The sequence below is a fragment of the Calidris pugnax genome, unplaced genomic scaffold, assembly GCF_001431845.1.
Source record: "Calidris pugnax isolate Ruff unplaced genomic scaffold, ASM143184v1 scaffold118, whole genome shotgun sequence".
Taxonomy (NCBI): Eukaryota; Metazoa; Chordata; class Aves; order Charadriiformes; family Scolopacidae; genus Calidris; species Calidris pugnax.
Window position 1 is genome coordinate 5,211,317 of NW_015090855.1, and position 24,557 is coordinate 5,235,873.

The window sequence follows — 24,557 nt, forward strand, 5'->3', positions numbered from 1 at the left end:
TGGCGCCTTTGTCCTGGCGGGCGGCGGCCTGAGGCGGACCGGGCCCGGCGCGGCGGTAAGTCTGCGTGCGGGCGGCCCCGCGGCGCCGGTGAGGGTTTACCGGGAGCGCTCGAATAAAAGACGTGCTCTAGCGCACCTCGCGGAGGGCTGAGTCCTTTCTGGCCGCCGCGCCGGGCTGGGGCTGATCCGGGCGGGCCCCGTGGCCTGTGAACGGGCCGCGCCTCCGCCTCGGCGCCTCCGGGAAGCTGGGGCTTGTTGGAGCTCGTCCGCTCCCCCGGCGGCCTGGGGCCGGGCGGTACGCGGGATTCGTGGGGCTGAAAAACGCCTTTTTCCCAGTCGAGATGGGCAACGGGTGATGTCGTTCTCGGTGTCGTGGAGAGCGCAGCCCCCGGCAGCACCCCCGGCCTGCTCTGAGGGCTTCGCTGGCATTAGCGAGGCGTCAGGGATGTGGTGGGGTTTTTTTCCCCTTACTGCTGCTTGAGAAAGCCCCGAGTAGTGACAAAGATGTGGGGCAGAGCAGGCGAGGAGGGCCCTGGGCAGCTGCACTTTGAGAAGCCTGGCTGGCGTTCTCCCAGCAGAGATGGCAGGGTCCTGGGGGAGGAAGGTGAAAGCCTTCTCCGTGTTTTCCTTGTGGGCAGCTCTGTGTCTGCTTGCTGTCCTGGGCGCAGAGGACCAAGGTGGGTGGGTGCTGGTGCTGTCCCAGAACGGCCCTCTTGGCCCCTGGCCTGACCTTTGGGGTGGTGGCCTGGTGGGGCTTGGCTCCGAGGTTCTGAGAGCCAGTAGCCGGTGCTGGGTGGGAAGCTCACCACTCCTCAGCATCCTTCCTTTCTGTGGTGGCTGGCTTTATTATTTTTGCCTTGCCCAGGAACTTCTTGGAGACTTCTGTGTCGTGTTTTGCTTGTGTCAAATTAGTTTACACATCCCACTTCAGCTCTGTCTTGCTCTCTGAAGCTGTATCGCTCCTAATAAAATGTTCCATTTTTAAACATAAGATTTTTTTTAGGGAGATGGGGCTTTAATTAACTTCGTGAGGATTTACTGGCACATGAGCTCGTGTGGGCTGTGCTGTTGTAATAACCTGCTCAGCCTGGGGCTCAGTTTCTGCAGGGGGGGGCTGGCACCTTTAAGCTGCCCAGGTGCGTGGTTGGTCTCCCTGGCTGCATTTGTAGAAAAAGACTTAATGTGGAAATTAGTCATTCACCTGGTGTCATGTGCCTAAAGCTGGGACAACATTAACTGAGAGTGGTGTTGTGATTACAAAATGGCCCTTAACTATGTAATCTACCAAGTGTAAAATGGTAAGGGACAATATATGAAAGTTCTGTCGTAATTCAGCCTGTCTGAGTGCTTGAGATCTATTGTTTTGCTTTGAAAGTGACCTGCAGGTGGAAAAATAGTTCCCTGTTTTTCTTCATGTGGAAAACTCTTGCACCCTGTTCCCCGGCCACTCCCTACTGTCCCCACCCTTAAGAAAAAGGAAAGGGAAGTTCTTGCTGCTTTTTATACTGAAAGTGAAATGTCCTGCCAGCAGCAGTTACGGGTCTCATTGACTGCTGTTTGCTGTGTGTACGTGTGACATCCTGAGGCTGTAGGCACAGGTGGTGCTGCCTGAGCAGGTACTTGCAGGGGCTCTGGAGTCTCCATCCCTGGTGGTGCTGGGAACCCTGCTGGAGAAGGCTGTGACAACGGGATCCGACTCGGATGTCACCCTGCTCCAAATGGGAACTTGGACTAGATGGGTTTTTCCATGTTTTGTAGCCACTTAATCATTTTGGGAGAATTTTGAAAACTTCTTTCCCCTCAAGTGATGAGAACTCAAGCTGCAGTAGTAGAATAGAAGAGAAATCTATTGCTTTCACACAGAAAAACAGGATAAGATTTGGTACTTCTGCTGGGGAAGATAAAACTGTGTGTCTGTGGACAAACTTACAGGAGGATAGAGGCAAATGTGGTAGAATAAATGATTTTTTTGTTTGATTTTTGGTTTGAGTATTGGGTTTTTTTCTTCTTCCTCCCTGTTCTGGCAGCTCTGTTAATTTAAAGAAGTTTATTAGGTGACTGGTAGGTGTTCTCTGCCTCCCATCCCTGCAGGGTTTCCTAAAAGGAGGAGGAAAGTGATTCCAGTGTAAAGTTCATTGATCTTAAAACAAACAAACAAAAAACCTACCTAAATTCTATGTGTCAGATCTGGAGTAGATGTATTTTTTGTGCCACTTAAGTGTTGTAGAAATACTTACGTAAAACCATTTTATATTTTTGGACATTTGACTTGTTTATTTAGAGGCTACTTTTAAATTGTAACAAATACAGGTTACTGTAATAGAGTGTGTTGGTTACAGGCATCTCATGATTAACAGCAGACGTTTCTGTTGCTATACACAATTTCATTAGTTTTCTTTTTCCAGGTTTCTTGCATGTTATAAACAGAAGATCCCACCCTTCATTCCTGTAGATGTTTAGGAAGTATGACCACTTTATTAAATAGCTTTCAAAGTTCATATTGAAAGTTTAAAGTTTTGGTGTTGTTTTTTTTTTAAAGCTTTATGTAATGGTGACTTTTAAACCGGAAAATATGAATCCTGGGTGGGATTTAGTGGGGGTTTTTTGCTAACATGGTGAGTTTATGTTGGTTTTTTGTTTGGTGGGGTTTTTTTGCTGTAATTCACTGGGTAAGTCTGTGCAGTGAATGTTGCTGACTGCTCCAGCTTTGTCTGCTGTAGTGTGGGCTAATGAAGTTGTCGTGGTTTAAACCCAGCCAGCAACTGGGACCACGCAGCCGCTTGCTCAGCCCTGGTAGGGTAGGGAGAGGAGGAAGGGGTGGGGGGAACCTTGTGGCTTGAGATAAAGACAGTTTAATAGAATGGTAACAAAAGAAGAAAATAGTAACAATAATGGTAAAAGAAAACACAAAAATAAATTGGTACAACACAGGTTGCTCTCACCACCTGATGATTAATCTGCACTGATTTCCCCCCCCTGGGTCAACCCCTATTTATATGCTGAGTGTGGTGTCCAACAAATAAAACAATATGTGTTATCAACATTATTCTGAAGGGGTGGGGGGAACCTTGTGGCTTGAGATAAAGACAGTTTAATAGAATGGTAACAAAAGAAGAAAATAGTAACAATAATGGTAAAAGAAAACACAAAAATAAATTGGTACAACACAGGTTGCTCTCACCACCTGATGATTAATCTGCACTGATTTCCCCCCCCTGGGTCAACCCCTATTTATATGCTGAGTGTGGTGTCCAACAAATAAAACAATATGTGTTATCAACATTATTCTCATACTAAGCCCAAAACACAGCAGCCATTAGGAAGAAAATGAACTCTCTCCCAGCTGAAACCAGGACAGGAGTGGAATTTTTGCAGTACTGGGGGAGATGAGGTAGCAGCACAGCATTTATGTGGGGGTGGTTCAATTCCCAGCTCTGGACCCGCCTTCTGTGGGAGCTGACGTCTCTATGGGGACAAGGATATGTTTAGTAGGGGTATGAATGAGAAACTCTGGTTTTCTGGTACTGAAAAGCTAAGATTTCACATCAAATGAAGTGATCCAAGCCTGGTCACTTAAAAGCATTTAAACAGTACTTCCTGATGTCTCATTCAAAGCCTGTATCAAAATATTTGGGACCTGTTATGCAATGTTGCGATGAGTGTTTCCTTTCCGCTTATTAAAATATTGCATAAATTTCAACACTTCTTACCAATGGACTGAAGAAATAGATATGACAACAATGGGTGTATTAAAGCTTAAAGTTAAGAGGTTTTAGTGGAAAATGAGTTTTATTTGTATCTTAGTTTAGAGTTAAACCATTAAAATTTAATCTGCAAAACAATTAGGTTTACTACCTTTTGGTATTACAGAAAAGCTCAATCAAAATGCTGCGCTATACGTTTTTGCCAGACCTCTGTATCCCTTGTGTTAAGATTTCTCTGGAGTGAAGTTTGCGTCAAGCAGACCCAGTTGGCTTTTAGTCTGCAAAGCTGTTAAGTTTAATCTTGTTCCAGTTTAATTTTAATGTCATGGATTGAAATGATATGCATGGCCGTTTTTCTTTTTTGCGAAGAGTTGGATTTGGAACGAAAGCAAAATGGCTCGAGGACGCAAGAGCAATAGCATCAATCAGAGCGACTTCACTAACAGCACCAATCCTCAGGATTTAGAGAGAAGACTTTTTATCGGCAATTTGCCCACAGACCACATGACTCGTGAAGAAATGCAAGAGATATTTTCAAAATATGGCAAAATCAGGGGTTAGTATATTATCTTATGCCTTTTCGTGGCTGGGAATTCAGTGAGAAATATAACTTTCATGCTTGTCAAATGCTATTTGATGATGATGAGAGGAGTGACTAATGTTCCTAAAAAGTGACCTTTTAATGATAATTTTCTCTGTCTGCATTTTCTCTAAAAAAGTGATTTCTTCAGTACAGCTGAAACATAATGAATATACCAGCTATGTTTTAGCTTTTGGGGTTGCAGTGTGACGTTACAGTATTCTTTCAAGCGACTTCATAATCTCTTAATCAAATCTTGGTCACTTCATCAGCTGTATTTTGGTCACTGCCTTGTCAGAAGGAAGTCAATCTATGAAATTCATTTCAGAGTCTTTGAGCTCTGTGTTTTGATCCTGGTAGATTTGGTTTTCCCAGGAAACTCCTGTAGTGGTGTTTGGGTAGAGCCCCTTTGCTCGTTCTCCTGGTGGGGTTAGGTGATGGCCTGGGTGTGGGTTAGTACTGTCCCTTAGTTGTAACTGGTCTTGCCCTGCTGTTAATTTTTCCAGCCCTCAGCATGTACCATGGCTATGGGTTCGTGCAGTATGACCGTCTAGAAGATGTCCAGGCCGCTCTGGACGGTGAGAAGGGTCGCCTTTATAAAGGGTATAGATTAGGTAAGGAAAACTGATCCGTGCTCTCCTACTGACCCCAGCATGCATTCTGGTAGAAAGAGTGCTTTTTGTTTTAAAGCTCTCTGGAAAGATCACTATGTCAAACTTGCCTGGCGTTAGTCTAAAATCACTTTTACTAGGTATGTATTTGCTTTCTGAGTTATTTGCTGTAAGTGCTGTGTGGTTCATCTGCAGTGTTTTCTCTTGCAACCTAGGTCTTACTCTGAACTTATTTTTATGTGTTAGCATTTCAAAAGCTCTCTTGCCCTGTCTAAGTAACCGCTCAACATGTCAGCCTTGGGAAATGGTCATTGCAACCTCATGCACGTAGTTCCAAAAACATTTCTAAACCAATATTGGCTTTCATCGTGACAGGTTCAGAGGAATTGGCCACAGCACTTAGTGGCTTGTTAGATAAGTAATCTTAATTTGGATTTTTTTGCACATGTGAAATCAATCTGTAAGTAGTGCTATAAATACTAGGTGCTTTAAAAAAAAAAAGCTGTTTCCATAAAGATGAAAATAATTCTGCTAAATATGCTGGGAGCAAACTTAAACAGAAATGAATGGTTAGAAATCTAAGAGTAGTCTATTAAATGCAAGCAAAAAATGACTTTTGAAGTAAGCCTATGCTAAATTGGAGAGAAACAGTTTGACTTAGAAAGGAATGAAAGGAGCAATAAATAACTTGTAGGAAGGTGTGTATGCAGTAGCAAATACGACCCTGAAGATGGAAGTGGAGGCAAATAGACAAGGAGGGAGAATGAAAGGAGCAATAAATAATAACTTGTAGGAAGGTGTGTATGCAGTAGCAAATATGACCCTGAAGATGGAAGTGGAGGCAAATAGACAAGGAGGGTAGAAGGATACGAGAGGAAATTAGGCCAGCATTGTCAAAGTCTGGAAGCTTAAATAGGAACAAGTGTGGCTGTTTTAGAAGCCAAGGTGTGCCTGTCTGGAAATGATAAATTTTCTAACTGGAAAGGACCACCTAGTCTTCAGTTAGTGTTTCTGCTGTCTATTTTTGAAAAGGCAGAAGGTGGTTTTAATATAACTTCCATTTTAATAGCAAGCTAAGGAAGGGAAAACAGCATCAAAACTACACCTCCCCAAAAAATTAAATCTAGCACCTGTGAGGCTCGGTGAAATGAAGACCTGCCTGGGCTATTAATGTTGTTTTTCCACAGGCCTTGGAAAACTAGGGAGTTTCCAGGGACCTAGCAGAGCTCTGCAGATGTGCCACTGGGCAGCACAAATGGGATAAGCCTGGCATCAGTCCCTGGTAACAAAGGGATTCTTTCACCTGACTCTCAAAGAGAAGTGAATTAATTAACGCCAATCAAAATAAATCCTGTCAAGCTAACTTATTCTTGTGATACAGCAAGTTTTATGGCTGAAAGTAGCAGTGTTGATGTAAAATACCTCTGTAAGATGTTTGATTTGATTAAGAAACTAGAACAATTAAAAGCAACAGAGGGTTAAATGGATTTCAAATGAATCCCCGTGTAACATAGATTGAATTGCTCAGTGCTTTGAGTTGTGTTCTGGAAAAATTGATTCTTGGCCACACAGTGCTTTTATAAGTGACTTGGAAAGAAAACACACAATCATGTTTTAAAAAGAGAATGAAATAATGAAGATTGAGTTGCTGATGGTGAAATGACTTGGACGTCTTCCTAAGCTGTGTGCAGGCAGAACTGAGCTTTCAGTAAAGCCAAAAGGGAAGATCTGTAACCAACAAGAGTGATGATTTTTATTTATTTATTTATTTTTTGTAAGAAGGAAGGTTTTGGTACATGTGGGGTTTTGCTGTTGAAATACTGTATTCAGTTCTGGTTTGCCTGGTTCAAAAAGGATAATGATAAATTGGGGAAGTCTCAGAAAAATCTGAAGAAGGCTTAAAGAGTTGAAGAACAAGCCATAGAAAAAGCCTCAAGATAGAGGAGTGATATGATCTGTGTGTCACAGAGACCTGGAGATAAGTGAGTTTTAATCTAGTGGGCATAGGCATGACAAGGCCTTAAATGGAAATAAATAGTTTTGTTTAACAGCAAAGTAATTTGCTTCTGAAATAATTTATTGGAGCTTTGGTGGTTTCTGTGCTCTGGAGACTTTTAAATTGGAATTGGATGTGTTGCTAAAAGATAAGCTCTAGTTCAGTGCCACTGCTGCACTTGAGATAGGAATGTGATTCAAGAAACTCTTGTCACCTGTGTTTATTCAGAAGGTTACACTGTATGATTACAGTGTCCCTGTCATCTCAAAATCCTACAGGATGGAAGACTAATTTTTTTCTTGGAAGCTTTGTCAATGTTCAAATGCTTAACCTGTAAATGCTGTTGGCATTAAATAAAACATTATTAAATCTCTTCGTTTTGCACAAGAGAAGGATCCCTGTCAAAGGTGTTTTTTCTTCTAGTAAACTATTTTTGTTCAGATTTAAATACATTTTTTTTTATTTGAAAGAAATGTATGGTATTGAGTGTAAAAATAATAGGTTTCTGCAATGGCATCTTAAAACAGAAAATAAAAATAATCTTAAACCAAAGAAAGCAGATAGTGTCTTGTTTAAAGATAACACTTGACTTAAGGGGGAAAAATTTCTCAACTAAAAAATAAATGCAAGAACAGTTGCTTCAGTTATGCAGGCTGAGTATTAAATCTAATTGCTAATAACACAGGAAGAGGCCTTGGGAGAGTTTAACCTCCAATGTTGCATTATACTAATACTTCCACAAATGCATAGAAGTGTTTTCCTATCCTTTAATGACTAAAACTGTGTAGGGAATAAATGTCCACCCAATTTACTTTGTGACAGTAGACAATGCAGCTGTATTTGATCCCGGAGGGACTGCTTTGTGGTGTGAAACAACATTTCCTGTGAATGTTCTTATGCTGCATTTGTAGTTAATGTCCAGATTGCCTCTCCCCAGCCCCCCGCAAAAGAACATGCTGCTGCTTGACTGACAGCAAGAGCAAAAATTAGAACTAATCCCTTAATTCTAATTTTAATCTTGAAAGTAATGAAGGATAGTTTGGGAAGTCACAGAAGATGTTAAGACTGAGTCTGCCTAAAGACATTGGGGCGTGTTTATTCACTTGCAAGAGCTTTGAAAGGAGTTAATGTAAATAAGACATTTTAATTGTCAATAGATTCTCAGGGAGCAGGTAGGCACTAGGTTTGTTTTGTTCTTTTCCTTAAAAGGTTCTCAGAGTAAAACATCTGAAATCATTTCTGTTTGTCCTTGCCCCCCTCTCCAGTTCACTATTTCATCTCCAATCACCTGTTACACTTTGTTTCTTCACAATAGACCAATATGGGTCCCTGCCAGTTCTGGGCAACTTCACTTTTTTTGGTTGAGGACAAGACTCTGTTTCTTCAGCTCTTACTTCTTTGTGTTTCACTTCATGGTGTTTTTCCTGGAGATGCTCAGAAGCCAACCAGTTTTCAAATTTCTGATCCGTTGGATCAGTTTGCATCACGGTAACAGTGGTGTTTTGAATGCACCATGTTGACTTCATAAGGAGCTTGTTCTTCTGGCTCCTTGGATCCCATTTCCTCACTGGTGGAGGCTGTACAACTTAGCTGCAGCAGTCCCCTGGGAGACAGTTGCATGTGCCACTTGAGAACCCTTGGGTTATTTTCAACAAGAATAGCAGCATGCTCCATTGAACAGGACTGGCTGTGAACTTAAGACCGTGCTGGCCATCAGCTTCCTTTTTTGGAGATTTTTGAGACTCTGCTTTTTCTCCTACAGTCCATGAGTCGCTTTCTGCTCCCTCATAGGCTGCAGAAGAAAGAGGTTCTGTTATGGAATGAAGAGTCTAGATGTAGGCCTGAATGTAAAGGGTTAAACCTTCACCCAAGCTGTCCACCCTATTTTGAAGTCAGAGAAATCCATTAAAATTTCATTATGTTGTACTACCTAAACTTAATAAAAAAATGTCAAAGTGACAATGTCTCTCTGCTGAATGGATTTTCTTGCACCATCTGGATGTTGTTGAGCTTAAGTTGCTTTCATTTGAATTGTGCTGATGATCTTTTTTTTGTTCCATAGCATTGAACAGATGGGTTGATTATTCTTTACAGATATTAAAAAAGCAGTGGAAAGAAGAAATATGAATAAGGCTTCATCAAGGTCCAGTCCGGCACGAAGGTAAAGTACCTGGAAGCAGTGAGTTATAGTAGGAAGGTCAGGCTTTTAGGGCACGAGCCCTGTGGCCTGTGCTAAATGTCTGTGTCTCTTCCCTTCCGCCACCTCCCCAGTCAAACGGAGATGCTCAAGCGCGACAGTTGGGACGTGACCGCTCCACCTCTAAGAGCCCTTCTGGCGCTGACACCTCAGGAGGCACGAGGGAAACCTCGTGTCTGCTGCTGTTACTACAGCTAAGCATTCTGTTTTGCAGCACAGGCTGTAAAAGACTTGTGAGGAAGAATACACTTGATGCATCTTTTCTCCTGCCTCAAGTGTCAGAGAAGCTGAGGCATATCTAGAGAACGCCGAGGGGCTGTAGCATTCCCAGTGCCACGCTGCAGAGGACTTTGGGATCTTGCCTCTTCTGATGTCAAAAGCTTCCAGTGCTGAAATGAGACTGGAAAAGAGCACATGAGCAAAGCACATGACAGTTTCCATTGCACTGTCCTGTCCACATGTGTGCTGGTGTTGTCAGTACCTGCAACCAGTCCTGATCTCTGCAAAGTGGTGTGTACCTGCTGCCTTCTCCTGGCTTCCCACCCCTCGGTAGGCACAGCCTCCTCCACGTCTTGTGTGTGTGAAATCACTGGTGACTGGAGAAGGCATGGACTCTCCTGTCACAGGAAGACAACATCAGTTTCCTTTCCACGGCATTACTGGGGAGCACATGAAGACACGCTGTGGTTACACTTTGATGCAAGATGTGCATCTTCTGTCCCTGTACTGTAAAGCTCTCAACACAAAGGAGTGTTGCCTTTTGGACCTGAAGGTAGTCAAGCTCTCATGCGTCTGGTGCTCTCTAATAACTTGGCCTGTTCCATTACCAAAAGTGGGGAAAAAGTGCCAAGAGCAACACACCTACCACCAAAAGCCAGAGAATGAGTAGCTGCAATCCGTGGTATCATCTAGGTCTCTTTTACTTGCTGTGCTTCACCTACACAGGGCCAAATGTGCTTGCAGAGACCAGTGTGGGGGCATCGCCCAGGAGGTGCTTTGGCACACACCTGGGGCTTCCTGTTAATGGATGGGTTAAGCCTTGGGCCTGGGCAGCATCAGGGGTGCTCAGTCCTGCCATGGGGACCCCAAGAAAACTGCAGGTACCTGAGCAGCAGGTGCTGATGGCACGTCCTTGGCCATCAGGTGTCTAACGCTGATGGTCCCAGGCAGCATGGTGGGTGTAAGAGGCAGACACCTATGCCGTGAGTGTTGGTCCTTGGACCACACTGCAGAGGGACAAGCAGCAGGCACTGATGCCATAGGCATCGGGACCTGTGTCATCCTGTGTGCATGCAAGAGCAGATGCCCACGTCACGGGCCCTGAGGAGCACTGGAGGTGCGTGAGCCAGGGGCAGTGGTGCCCTGGGCACCAGGCTGTGGACTGGACTATCACCAGGCTGCCGAAGGCTTTGGTGCCTCTGTGAAGGCGCTGGGTTGCAGCTGGCACTGCAGACACTGGGACCAGCCCGTGTTGCTAACACCGAGTCCCAAGCAGCCCCACGGGTGGCAATAAGGTCACAGGCATCAAGTCCTGGGCACGACGATGGAGTCTGGACCACGCTGCAGGTGTGTGAACAGCAGCTGCTGAGGTTGGCCTGTGGATCCCGTGCTGAGTCCCGAGCACACGTGGCCGGTGGTGCTGGTGCTCCAGGAGTCGGACCGTGGTGACAGAGGCGTGGAAGCAGAAGGCTGCTCTGCCTTGGTGCTGCTGCCTCTCTGCGAGCTGCCGGGCAGCCATGCGGGTGCAAGAGCGGAGGGGACCCGCGCCACCTCTCTACTCCTCTCCCAGTTGTGTGTTGTTCACTCTGGATCCTTTTTGTCTCTGCAGCTCCTGAATATGGCCTGTTCTCGTCACCCCCACGCCAGCTGGAATAAATGTCATATGCCAAACAATAACACTGCATCTGGCTCTTTTGCTGTATAGTCTTAGGACTGCACAAAGATCAGTTACTCGATATCCATTAGAACAAATCAGAAGTTTCCCCTGAGCTCCTGCCATTGTCCATTGTAGGCTGGGGGGAAGCGGGCGATGACGTGTATCTCTCATGGGATGTGGTTTCAGTACAGATCACAAACAAGAAGTGGATTTGTGTGTCCAAGAGGATGAGGGTGTTTACACTTTGTTTACACAAATACAGTGTTTCTGTTACAGGAGGAGACTGTATATTCTCTTAGTGGCAACACTGAAGTTTTTGCCAAGATCTGTTTTTATCTGACAAAAATAGAGAATTCCAGCACTTCGTGTCTCAGACTGGGCACGCTGTCTGCTCTACCTGACACAGAACTTGGGCACATCTGACTCCCTGCAGGTCTCTCCAGGTGACTGCTACGTGAATGCACTAGAGTGGAAGCAGGCTTATATTATGCTTATCTTTCATAAACTGATTAGGCTGGTAGAGGACTCTTAAAATTTGTCAAGTTTTGGAAATAAAAAGATTCAAAAAGATGGGGTTTTTTTTTTCTGATGGTTGTCAGTATCTTGGGCAAGGAACATTCCAAACATATGAAGCTCAGTAGTTACTCTGCAAGATTTTTATCTTTGGCTTAGACTACAGTGAAGTTAACGTTTTTTTTCTGGAAAACAAAATATGACCTGGAAAAAAGCCTGCTGTTTTGGGAAAAGATGAAGACTGGAACATTATTCTTCCTTGCCTCCGAAGACAGCGTGGTACAAAGTCTGAATGAGATGGATCATTCAGATGGGACAGAGAAGCCTGTTGCTGCTGAGGATGCCATGCTGGTTGGGTTTTGTACCCTCCTAACACAGGGCATCGTAAACAAAAGACTGGCTTTCTACAGACACGATCCCTTCAAATCCAGGACATGGCAGTAGCTGTCGTTGCTCTGCTAACAGCACAAACCCAACCACACCATGGAACCTGCAGTGTCTTTGGTCACAACAAGCTCCTTTTCTAATCATATGCCAATAACAAATTATTTCAGTTATTCCGCTGTCATTGACTAGTGAATTTAATGGATCCCTTGAATGCTCCTGGCTATTGCGTATTAGTCTCCAGCACCTTGAATTCTCTCAAAGAATTCACAAGAATATGTTTGGTAGGTGGTCTGTGGCTGATGTCAGAGGCCTTGAAATGGTGGTTTCCGAGGTGCCTGTTCACTCCTTCCACAGGCGCTCTACACTTTTAGGGATGCTTCATTAAGGAGCTTTCGGGGTCTTGTTTGGCTATGATAAACATTAGAATTAAGAAGCTTCCCCAGGCTCCTTCAACAAATATGGTTTTTTTGGCAATTCTTGCTGTTGTGGGATAGGAGGGAGGATTCAGCTGCTGAGAGAAGGGTCATTTTGGCACCTCAGGTAAGAGATATAGGGGTGACAGCACTCACGTCGTTAGCAGTCTAATGGGATTTCCCTGCTCTTTTCCACAGAGAACCGTATGCCTATGGGGATGGCCGAGATGCCAGACGTGACCGCTCTCCTCTTCGGGGGAGTCCACGGAGAGACCCCAGGGATGGCAGGGATGGTAGAAACGGCCGAGATTCCAGAGACGCTCGAGACATTCGAGCCAGAGACATGCGTGACGCCAGAGACCACAGGGACCGGCGGGACATGCGAGACCCACGGGATATCAGGGACCCAAGAGACTTGAGGGACCCTCGTGATCTTAGAGATCTTCGTGACCCACGGGAGCCACTGTACGATCGATACAGGGACCCACGGGATATGAGGGACCCACGGGATATGAGGGATCCACGGGATATGAGAGATCCTCGGGACCCTTTGTACAGGTAATTTCCATGGGATTCTATTTGCCAACACGTTTTTATGGCGATCCCGTCTCAGTGGCTGCACTGATTTGAGTCATGTCAGGCATTTAAGATGAGGAAATTGCTCTGACTGTTGACAGTCAGTTACCTGCTTTGTGTCTTGTGAAGAGCAGGTGGGTACTTCAGAAATTAAACTTGAGGGAGGTCTGTGTGCGATGCGCTCGCCAAAGTTCTGGCCTGAGGTTGTGCTGGAGCATGGAAACCCTTGCTTCTTCTCTAAATCTTGCAGACGAGATGAAGGTTATGACCGTTACCTTCACATGGACGACTACTGTCGGCGGAAGGATGACTCTTACTACGACCGTTACAAAGAGCATTTTGATAGAGCTCCAGTGAATTCAGACGGTGAGCACCCGTAACGTTATAATGAGCAGATTCACGTTCTCCCTCTGGGAGGATGCGGGAGATGCCCGCGGTGCTGAGTGCGTTGTGTTCTCTGGTTCAGAGATTCAGACAGACCAGCCGTGTGCACCTCATTGCCCCAAGCAGATCCAAAGGGCATGATGTGTTCTGTCCCTGTGGTTTGCTTTCAGACCGTCTGAAGCGTGAGGAGCGGCGCCGAGAGGAGCTGTACCGTCAGTACTACGAGGAAATCAAGAGGCGTTTTGATGCAGAGAGACCTGTGGATTGTTCTGTGATCGTGGTGAATAAACAGACCAAGTAAGAAAATAGTTAGGACAAGTTTTGTTATTGCATGGTACAAGAATATGGAATTAAACTTAGTCCTGCCTGGAGGCTGTTTGTGTTATGGGTTGCTCTTGAGGAACGTGGCTTTAGAGCCCTCAGGAAGTGACAGCTTTCTTAGTATATATGGGAATATATGTTGATATGGGAATATATGTTAATGAGATGGAGAAATTTCAGGAAGTGACAGCTTTCTGAGTAGATATGGGAAGATATGTTGATGGGAATATATGTTAATGAGATGGAGAAATGTTGTATCTAGTGCTTCACTTTTATTTCCTTCACTATATCTTCTCCTTATACTTTTCTGCCTACTCTTCCTATCAGCCTACTGTCACGACAGGTTATAGTGGCCTCTGCTTGTTATTCGTGGGTTGACTGATGCGGAATTTATTCATATGTGCCAGGCAGCAGGTGGTTCAGAGCAGTTGTTGGGGTGGAGTCGTGTCGGGGGGTTTGTTTCAGAGCTCCTGTCAGGCTGGTTACTAGGTCTGATACCAGTCAATACCATTAATCCGACATGCATGAAATATAAAATCACTGCTGAAAACAGTCATGAACGATACCAAAAGCCTGTCTTAAGTAGTAATTGGGACAATCTCATGTGACAGTCTGAAGGTTTACTGAGCTGTCCCCACTCAAACACAGCATGCCTTTTTATTGTGCTAAATGCAAGATCGTTTATCTAAAACCAAAAATGCAGGCAATCCCTCCAGAACGGTGTGCTTGCTCTTGGAATGTAAGGTCTTAAAACAATTTTTGGAGTCAAAGGGTCTTCTGTCAAAAAAGTTAGAACGGCCTTAGTTTGGAGAGTGGGTGCTGTGTTGGGGACAGAGGGGTACACCTATGCCTGGCACAGTGGGAGGGGGGTTGGAATGATGGCACCAGATCTGTATCTTAACAAATAAAAGTAGTGAAGAATAGCAAAGATGTAAATAAATCATAGATCTGACTTGGGGTCTGAAGAAAATGTTTGTCAAGGTGAAATCTAAAGTTCTGTCTCCTTAACCCTTTTTGGTCTGTAACAGCTACAAACCCTAGGAGCATGTTAATAAATCTTGGGTATTGAAGCACTGATGTCACCTACCATAGACCTGTTGAAAGGTGGCTCTTGAATAACTTAGATACACAATCAGCGTAATTCAGAAATCCTTGCGGTTTTGGTACTGATTAAAATAAGCTTAAAAAATAAAGACTTGAAAACTTCAGGCTCAACCGCATGAGCTCAGGTTTGTGTTTGGGATGGGAAGTCTACAGCACCATAGATACAGGAACAGTGGATCCCTCGGTGCTGTGTTGATACTGGGTTAGGGTGGAAAGCAGCTGGTGGAACAAAAGAGCAAGAGAACATGTGTTTGGAACTCAAGTGAATGTTTATGGATGGGTAGTTCTTTTCTGAAAATTAATCTTCAACTCCAGAAGTTGGGCTGTGCTACGGTTAATTAGGATAAGGCATATTTGAACAGTTAAGATACTGAATGTAGCACAAGTAACTGACTCCTGTGGGTTTGTTGCTCTGCTGTGTACCCTTTAGATCTCTGCAGGCATAAATTACCTCACTTAATGACTTCAGTTTAAACATGCTTCTGTGTAAGCAAATTTATAATAGTGTAAATCCCTTTGCAAACACTCTGTTTCTTGGCTAAGCTGAGGCTTGATCTGTAATCTATTTCTGTTACACTGAAATGACTGATTCAGGTCAAAATAAGGGTAGGACCTGGGCTTTTAGTATTATTGTACTGAGATTGCTTTACTACTGTCCCGTTAAACGCTACGAAGTTTGGCAGGCCATCAGAAAATCAAATCTGAGATGATGGAGAGGGTGAATGTGCCAGGGTTTCTGTTCCTGTATGTGACTGACTTGTTAAACTCTGCTGGCTCTGCTTTGTGGTAGGGAGTACGCGGAGTCAGTGGGGCGGAAGGTGCGGGATCTGGGCATGGTAGTGGACCTCATCTTCCTCAACACAGAGATGTCACTGACGCAAGCCCTGGACGATGTGAGCAGAGGAGGGTCTCCTTTTGCCATTGTCATCACCCAGCAGCATCAAGTTCACCGCTCTTGCACTGTTAACATCATGTTTGGCACCCCACAAGGTACTGAGGTCTCATAGGCTCTGTAGCTCTGCGGTCACCCAAACCACTCTGAGTGCTGCCTTAGTGGCAGCAGAATCACACAGGACAAAGTTCATCCTTGCTGTGGCATAAATAGCTATTAATGACTTGACACCAGGTCATAAATATGAATATAATTATTTACAAGTTTCCATAATACTTTATTTGTCCCTTGTCAAAAGGATTGTTGAATTTCTGCCAGGGGAGAGTATCTCAGTTGTGATCTTAGCGCCTTATGTCACCAGCCTTTGCATCTCAGGGCAAGTGGTGAACCCCGGCTCTAGAAATGACTTGAGAGGTTTCTGAGTAATACCAGTCCAACCTCAGTGTATCACTTGTTGTTCTCAAAGAGACCGTGTTTGGAATGTGAAAAATTACAGGGCAGATTTTAAAACCGAATGTGATATAAGGAAAACAGAATGAGGATAGCGTATTTGGTGAAAGTAAAGATCGGATTGTGAAACTGGGAAGAGTTATAAAAAGATACAACTATGAAGTGACCTGGGGTACGTGCTCCATCTTTTTAGCATTTTAGCACCATTTACACTTGTCACATCAGTTTCCGTGTCAGGGTGTGACTTGTTTGTTGTGAGGGTGGGTGTAGGTATTAAAAAAATGTCAGAATGTGATCTCAGAAAGCAGCTTTTTGCTCTGATCAGGTTATTTCTCCCTGACTGTGTTCTCGAGTAATGTTTTGTGAGGTTCATCCAGGAGAATAAAGTTCTGAATGCACAGTCTGGAGAGAATAAACTTCTGAATGCACGCTGGTTTTTGTGTGCTTACTGACTGAAGAATCCCAGTGTCCTTTAACATTGGATGTAGATGGACTAGGAGGGCTTTCTCATTTCCTGCACAAATACAGCTCATGCACACTTTCACCGGGCTTTCCACTGCCCTTGGTTTTAATTCTCTTTCGATTTAACACCCGTCCTCTCACCAAAGCTTCTCTTCTTCTTTATTGGATCTAACGATGTATCTGATCTGATAAGAACCCCAGTCATTAGCTCACCCACAGCTCTTTCTAGAGATTAAATAAGCTCACTTGACCTGCACGTGGCCACCTTTCCATTCACATTAGTTTCAGGGAACTCTGTCACAACTTGTGCAATGTTAATTATGAATGTTAAAACGAACCCTGGTTTCCTGTTACGAGGAAGAGGGTGGCAGGATTTGATTATCTGCAGGTGCGAAAAGTACCCAGAGCTTTGGGCACTTTTGGGAAGGTAAAGGCCTTCTCTTTTCATCTCCCTGCTTAAATCTGTGTTCAGAGGAATATTTGCCTGTGTGCTTTGTGAGGTGGAAATAATGACTTCAAAAACTTTAAAAGGCAACTGCAAAAAAAAAAAAAAAGCTGGAATAGACCATTATTCGTTCTATTACAGAAGAACTTGATTTCTGCTTATTGCCCCAGAGTAGTAAACAGAAGCAGCAATGTCACATCAAGCCAGTGCTTCATTCCTCCTCATCTCCTGCATGTGCACAAAAAATCAAAAAGTATTCCCATTGCTGTCCTGCTCTGGGAAGCTTTAGCAGCTTTTCAGAGAGCAAGTTTTGGATCTGTCCAAGGCTTTACCAGCAGAATGGCTGGAGCTGTCTTCTCTTGGAGCACGGAGAATTTATATGAGAGGTAGAGGGAGCTGCTTTCCCTTTTAATTGGGTGAGAGGAAGGATAGACATTTCTTGTAATGATATGGTATCTTCTCACAGAGCCCTCAGCTATGGAAGAAAAGGATGGCTTTGCTGGGTGAGAGGCTTGAGCCTTCTGTTGGTGTAGGAAATGGGACTGGGAAGCCTGGGAAGCTACCCAAATCTACGCTCGCAATCCCAAAGTGGTGCCTGCCTGCTGAATGAGATGCGCTGGGTGTGTGTGTGAGGCCAGGGCACCTTCTGTTAACGTCACTTTGGTTTACTGAAAACCTTTCTTTTCCTTGTGCAGAACACCGCAACATGCCCCAGGCTGACGCCATGGTGCTGGTGGCAAGGAATTACGAGCGCTACAAGACGGAGTCGCGGGAGAAGGAGCGGGAGGAGATCGCCCGGCAGGCTGCCAAGATGGCAGACGAGGCTGTTCTGCAGGAGCGGGAGCGCCCACCCCCCATGGAGGAGGGTGTCAGAGGAGGTCACCCTCCAGGGATCCAGACTCTCTTGAACCTGCTGGCAGACAATCGCTGTCTGACTGCCGAGGAGACTGATAAAGTCATTAATTACTTGAGAGACCGGAAGGAACGGTTACTGAGGGGAAGCGGTGATTCTCTGCAGGGTGAGTTTCTGAGCCCCAGACAAGGCTGTGAATCCTATCGTTTGGGGGCCCTCTGGGCTGGGAACCCAAAACACTCCTGGGACTGCAAGAGGAGCCCTTAGTGTCATGACTTACTCACACAGCACCTCATTGTACGGAGATGGACCTGTCCTTGGGAGTCCTGAGACGATGCAGGTCTTTCGAGTGAAAGAACTTTTATATTGGATTCTCTCAGGGAAACCACGGGGCTGCAATAACTGGTTTGGCTGCAAACAAAGGGCAGCAGTTCTGGTGAAGGGTTTGGGTTGCCCAGGGCTGTACAACTCTCCTGTTCAGAGGATGGGTGTTCACTGGTGCTTGTGTCTCTGGAAGCTGTTTCACTAGTTTTCTTTAGGTGCCTCTTCAAGGGAATTTGCAGAGCTTTAACCTTCTTTCCTTTCTTTCCCAGCATCCATGTCAAGACAGTCTCTGGGAGCACCTTCAGGATCATCTCTGGGGAGTCAGTCCAGCCTTCCAAGCTCTCAGGCTCATCAGGGTTCACAGCCTCTGGTTTCTGCTCCTTCTGTTCCGGTCTCTTCTTCTAATCCTCAGCAGGAGCTTCAAGCAAAAATCCTCAGTCTCTTCAACAGCGGGGCGGCAGCGGCAGCAGCTGCTGTGGCAAACAGCGGTTCTGCAGCCCCTGCAGGCGCCTCGGGTGGCACTCCCAACCAGAACTTTGCTAACATGGCCAGCGGTCAGGCCCGCTCAGCACCCCTCAGTGCTGGAAATTTAAACCAGGCTCAGCAGAGATTGCAGACTCCCAGCACGCAGCTTCCTGCTCTCCAAGGCCCTTCAAGAAATGCAGGCCCGAGACCTGGGGCTCCTCCGCCAGCTCAGTCGCTCTACGGGCAGCACCAAAATCGCCTCCCTGCACCTGGCAACGTACCTGCTCAAAGGCCGGTGTCTTCTGGTATCAACTTTGACAACCCCAGCGTACAGAAAGCCTTGGACACCCTTATCCAGAGTGGTCCTGCACTCTCCCACTTAGTGAGCCAAACGGTGGCCCAGGGGCGAGCAGGCTCCTCAGCCCAGCAACCTATGGGTTCCTACCAGCGACACTACTAAAGCTGAGCTGGCAGGCCCTGTCCCCTTCCCTTTGCCATTCCATACTTATAGCTGTTTAAGGAGTCCTCGACACGGGACGAATGCCCCTGGATATGCATGTCCTCTCCTCTTTGGTGAGAGTGTACCCCCGGTGGCATTGCTGCTGGCTGATCTAGCGCTGCCCTTCCTCCCCTCGGCCTGGTTAGCAGTGGTTGGAGAGATGTTTTCTCAGTGGCACCACGTGCCGAGAGCCGCTTTGGATAATCGGTTCTTTTGTCCAGTCCCAGAAGCTGCTGCAATGATGGTCCTTCTCAATTTTCCTCACTCCCAGTAGCTGGTGCATCTTCACATTGTGGTGCAGTCTGGTCTCGCTGAACGGTCTTAGTATAGTTTTTTGGGTTTTGAGGAAACGGGACTGAACAGAGCGGTGACGCTGACTGGGCCTTCGTGGAGACCCACCTTTTTGGAACGGGAACTGTTTTTCTTTGGATAATTTTTTTATTTCTTTTTTTAATGGCGTGTAAGCCAGTTGGAAAGTAGAGGGGTAGCGCTAGCAGCTGGGCTCATGAAGCACATGCCTCACCTCTCCTCAGTAACCCAGGAGCGGGCGGTTTGGTCCCTCCGTAGCTGGACTGTGGTGTCCGGGCAGAGCGGGGCAGAGACACACTCCTCACCTCGCCCAGCTCACCCCAACGGGCAGCTTTGGTCGGACCACTGGGGCAGATGCACAACACAAGAGCTTCCAACCAAGGGAACGGTCTGTCAGTTTTCCTACGCCGAGTAGTCAGTGTTAAGATCAATCTGTTCAATTTGGTGTATAAATTTCCTTTTCTTATCATCTTGCTTTGGGACGGTTGGTTCCCGTAGCCCAGCGGCTCAGCCTCACTGATGGGCTGCCTCCCTCCCTTGGGAATTCCCTGCAGCCGGTTCCTGGGTGGTGGATGTCCGCTCCCTGAACCTTCATCTCACTGTCGATGGCTGTTCTGTCCATCTGGGGCGGGGAGGCAGTGCCAAGATGCAATACCATAATTTTATACATTATTTTTTGTTCTACACTTTGGTAGCCGCAGCGGACAGTTGAGTGGAAAATCGGGCAGTGATTCTTCACCGTGTTTTTAACCAGTAACATACTTTGATACCAGAACACAAAACATCTCTTAACTCTGTGGTCCTCCCCATCACGGCCTTCTTGGAGTCCGTAGGCTTCCTGCAGAGAACCGAGAGAAGCTGAGAGAGCGGTGTTCTTGGAGCAGAGGATTTTCTTTGTCCCAGGTGGTTTGTGTTGTAGCATATTTTTTTTTTCTCTCTCTCTGTGCTGTCAATGGGCAGCTTTGGTCGGACCACTGGGGCAGTGGCACAACACAAGAGCTTCCAACCAAGGAAACGGTCTGTCAGTTTTCCTACGCCGAGTAGTCAGTGTTAAGATCAATCTGTTAAATTTTGGTGTATAAATTTCCTTTTCTTATCACCTTGCTTTGGGACGGTTGGTTCCCGTGGCCCAGCGGCTCAGCCTCACTGATGGGCTGCCTCCCTCCCTTGGGAATTCCCTGCAGCCGGTTCCTGGGTGGTGGATGTCCGCTCCCTGAACCTTCATCTCACTGTCGATGGCTGTTCTGTCCATCTGGGGCGGGGAGGCAGTGCCAAGATGCAATACCATAATTTTATACATTATTTTTTGTTCTACACTTTGGTAGCCGCAGCGGACAGTTGAGTGGAAAATCGGGCAGTGATTCTTCACCGTGTTTTTAACCAGTAACATACTTTGATACCAGAACACAAAACATCTCTGTGGTCCACAGAGACATTCTGTGGTCCACACAAACACTCTGTGGTCCTCCCCATCACGGCCTTCTTGGAGTCCGTAGGCTTCCTGCAGAGAACCGAGAGAAGCTGAGAGAGCGGTGTTCTTGGAGCAGAGGATTTTCTTTGTCCCAGGTGGTTTGTGTTGTAGCATATTTTTTTTTTCTCTCTCTCTGTGCTGTTAACAAGAGGACATTACTTTTTAATAAAAAGGCAGGAAAAACGTTTTGTTGCATTTTTGACATTTGACAGCTTGAGTGCTGCGGGAATACATTATTCCGTCGCGTTTGCCGTTACTCTCCTTTCCAGAGGAGCCGTGTCAGCGCTGCCCTGCGCTGGATGCCAGGCGGGAGGTGTACGAACCTTCCAGGGACTGCTGTCAGGGTATTGTGGTCTGGCTCAGTTTGTAACAGTTTGGGGTCAAAATACCTCACGGCTGCTTGTTCTGGCACAGTGGGCTCGGGAGGATCTGCGGCAGAGCAGAGGGACACACGCAGGGGCCGGTGTGAGAGGTCCCAAGCGTCCCCGGCTGCTGGTGGCAGGAGGGGAGGGTGCGTTTGGGCCAGCAAGGAGCTGGGGCTGGTGGCCCCCCCACAGCTGCAGGTGATTGTCTGCTGCTGTGGCAAGTCAGGGCCAGCAGTCCCTGTAGGCTGAGCACTGGCCTTCCTGGACTTTGTGCTGCCGTTACTACGCAGCCTGAAATGGGAGGGAAGGATGTCTCTCTGCCGTCTTTCCTCCTCTGGTCTCTGTTAGATCCCTTTCTTCATCTCCACGGCCCCACAGGCAGGTAAAGCATCTTTGCTGGGGTGATCAGAAATTTGTGTGAGCTTAAACACAGGAACTGCAGAGCTTGGGAGAGGCTGTTCCTCTCCTCCTGTTTTTTTGCTCCCTCTGCAATTTGCTGCTCCCTTATTGCTCCTTGTTACGGAAACGGTAGCAGCCAAGTGCAAAATAGCAGTGGAGACCCTGGAAGCAAGTGAAAACTCCCCGTGCAAGTAGTGAAGGGTGTAATAAAATCATTTATTGCATTTTGTGCAGACAGGAGTCTAGAAAAATGAATACAGTTAAAGCAGTAAAGCATTAACAGGGAGCATTCAACAGCCGAGGAGCCACTCCTCCATTAATACCTGCACAGAGAACACGGGGTCTGTACTGAGGCGGCCTAATGCACGATACTGAAACACTCACAGAAATTAAATGCAAGCCTAATACTCTTTTTTTTTTTCTTTTCTTTTTTTTTTTTCTTTTTTTGGTTTGCAACCTGTTTTATTTACAAGGTTTTAAACTTAATTGCATTGCTCTGCACACAGATTCTCTAAAACACAAAGCATACTAGGTCACTACATGTCTATTGAAATATTGCACTCGAATAAAAGTCACTTGAATGGACGGAGAACATCTAGCTACGGTGATTAAAAGATTATTGAATGAACTGACTTTGTGGTAACATTCATAACAAATATATTGCACATGTAGCACAGAAAAGTGTTTGTAACCAGCAAATCTCAGACCTTTTCGGTCTTTTCTGCTAGTTTTTAGTCCTGCTACACAGAGGAGGGTCTTGACTCTTCTAGTGCAACTCTCACCCTTGTGCAGTATCTAGTCCTTCCTCTCGTCCGCCCGCAGACCCGGCAGCAGAGGAGGTGGTGCCCAGGGAGGTGGTGGAGTCTCCTTCTCTGGAGACATTCCAAACCCACCTGGACACCTTCCTGTGCAACCTGCTCTGGGTGGACCTTTGGCAGGGGGGTTGGACTAGATGATCTCCAGAGGTCCCTTCCAACCCCGTATCATTCTGTGATCCTGTGACCCACCCCGGCCCAGGCTGTCTCTACCTGCTGTCCTCTGCCTTGTTGAGTGGCCGCAGTGACGTGAGGTGGCTACGGTGACGTGAGCCATCACCACTGCTGCGTGTGGGGACCCGCTCCTGCCCGGCTCTTGGGGACAGGGCTGCTCTCCACTCCCACAGCAGGACACGGAGCACACGCCACGGCCATGAGCTGGCCCCACGTGGCTGCGTGCCCCCCAACCCGCTGCGGGCCACCCTGCCACCCCACCGTCCCAGTGGGTCCTGGCTGCTCAGTGCTGCTCCCGGCAGCAGCCTGTCCCTCAAACAAACTTTAGGGGGGGAAAAAAAGGTGGTGGTGGTGGTGGGTGGTGGGGTTTGTCGTCAAGACCTTCCTGTCTGGAACAAAAACCGAACCGTGTCTGCGCATGTGCCAGGGAGGAACTCGCATGTCTACCGGAGGAGGACACTTGTCTTCACCAAGGTGGAACGGCAGAAGGGTGCTCCGTGGGGGGAACTGAAACACTCACAGAGGCCGAACGTGCAGGGCTGGGTTTGTAAACTAACATGCAGCGCTGTCTGCTAAAACTGGCCCTCTCCAGCCGCGGGGAATGCGCCGCCGGAGCCAGCACCGCTCTCGCCACAGCCAAATTTTTTGCCTGGCAGGGGGGAGGTTGAGGCAGCCCTGGCTCTGTCTAGAGCTGTGCCCCCTGCTCTTGCTGGAGGATGAGGAAGGGGAAATGCCTGGGTTTTTTTTCAGCAGGAGTGCTGGAAGGAGCTTGCCTTCCTTTACAGTGGGGTGCTGAAGTAAGGGGGATGATGCTGAGGGGGAATGGGATCTGCTGGCGATGCTGGGGAGGTGATGAAGCAGAGCCCTAAGTGGAGAAGTGTGCCCTGGGCTCGCTTCTGCTCTGCCGACCACCTCATTCCCTGCCACCCTCTACCCCCAGCCAAAGGAAAAGCTCTTTGCCCTGACGCTGCCGAGGGTGGATGCCATCTCAGCAGAGGTAGGTGCTGGCAGACGCTGCTGCACAACCTGCCTCTTCACCGGGGTCCCCGCTGCCACCCTGCTCAGTGTCCAGGGGTGGGGGGGGGACAACCAGGCTCATGGCTGCAGGACAGCACCCACCACAGGGCATCGACCCAGCTGGAAGGAGAGGGTGACTGCAGGGAGCGGGGTGGCATCGTTTGAAAGAGGCAGAGCGGCAGGCGAGCGTGCCAGCCCCAACCAGCCTGGTGCTGGCAGGTGGGATGAGCGGGCAGGGCGCTGAGCGTGCCTCCCCCCCACAGCTGCAGAAGTGCCTCGATCATTTCGGGAGGCTGGAAGCGGCACGTGAGGTTGTGTGCAGCGGTGTAGGACTGGCACCAAGGGCAGAGAGCTTGACGCTGGCAAATCCTGGTTGCCGCAGGGCAACCCTTCCCAAAGGCAAAGGAACTTTTCGCCTGCAGACACCTGCTGGCCCTTTCAACTGCAGGACCAGAGAGTGCTACCCTGTGCGTCTCCACCCTTCATCGACCAGGTCTCAGCTCACCCTGATGGTCACCTCCTATAAATGCTGAGCTCCCCCCTATGCCCTCGGGACTGGCTTCTGCACCAGGGTCTGCCACACGGACCCATGCAGATGGGCAGAAAGTCAAGCTGGGGCTGCTGCCGGAGAGAAGGGAGGCACTTTGGGAGTGATGGAAATGTCGGAGCAAGGTATGAGCAGGCACAGATGTGCAGCTGGGGCTTGGGTTTGGTCTGGGAGCGAGTCCAAGTAGTATCTCAAAGCCAAAAAGAAAAAAAAAAAAAAAAACCCAACAAAAAAACCAACCTCAATATCAAAAAACCACGCTGCTTTTTATCCAGGCAGCCCCAAATAGCTTTGGCCTGGACCTGGAGGAGTAGAAAGCTCTGCAGAGGGAGCGGGGACTGGAGTCACCCGGTGCAGAGGGATTTTCCTGCCCTCAGTGAGGCAGGAGCCGAGGGCAGGAGGGACGAG

The 24,557-nt window shown here is 47.2% G+C and overlaps 2 protein-coding genes across 3 annotated transcripts in view; both read left to right on the top strand.

Annotated features, from left to right (window-relative positions):
• On the top strand, positions 1 to 19,073 carry NCOA5 (nuclear receptor coactivator 5). Of its 2 annotated transcripts, XM_014943802.1 has the most exons (10): positions 1 to 55; positions 4,074 to 4,260; positions 4,791 to 4,898; positions 8,986 to 9,052; positions 12,476 to 12,835; positions 13,104 to 13,219; positions 13,408 to 13,534; positions 15,453 to 15,652; positions 17,607 to 17,930; positions 18,358 to 19,073. In XM_014943802.1, the coding sequence occupies exons 2-10, from the start codon at positions 4,098 to 4,100 to the stop codon at positions 19,011 to 19,013; spliced, it is 2,121 nt and encodes a 706-aa protein (XP_014799288.1). In that variant the 5' UTR covers positions 1 to 55; positions 4,074 to 4,097; the 3' UTR covers positions 19,014 to 19,073. The 2 variants fall into 2 exon arrangements, with proteins under 2 accessions (XP_014799288.1, XP_014799290.1); XM_014943804.1 differs by lacking the exons at positions 4,074 to 4,260; positions 4,791 to 4,898 and having other exon boundaries at positions 9 to 55.
• Positions 19,074 to 24,261: 5,188 nt separating this feature from the next.
• LOC106889018 (nuclear receptor coactivator 5-like) overlaps positions 24,262 to 24,557 on the top strand; it is a 6,882-nt gene continuing 6,586 nt past the window's right edge. Inside the window, exon 1 of the mRNA XM_014943661.1 lies at positions 24,262 to 24,274. Coding sequence (XP_014799147.1) covers positions 24,262 to 24,274 — 13 coding nt within the window. The remainder of the gene's footprint in view (positions 24,275 to 24,557) is intronic.

Bases quoted from the DNA above. Each gene is read 5' to 3' on its own strand.
- NCOA5 (XM_014943802.1), top strand. From the start codon at position 4,098: ATGGCTCGAGGACGCAAGAGCAATAGCATCAATCAGAGCGACTTCACT. The intron at 4,899-8,985 runs GTAAGGAAAACT...TATTCTTTACAG, and splicing joins TTATAAAGGGTATAGATTAG to ATATTAAAAAAGCAGTGGAA. The intron at 13,535-15,452 runs GTAAGAAAATAG...GCTTTGTGGTAG, and splicing joins GTGGTGAATAAACAGACCAA to GGAGTACGCGGAGTCAGTGG.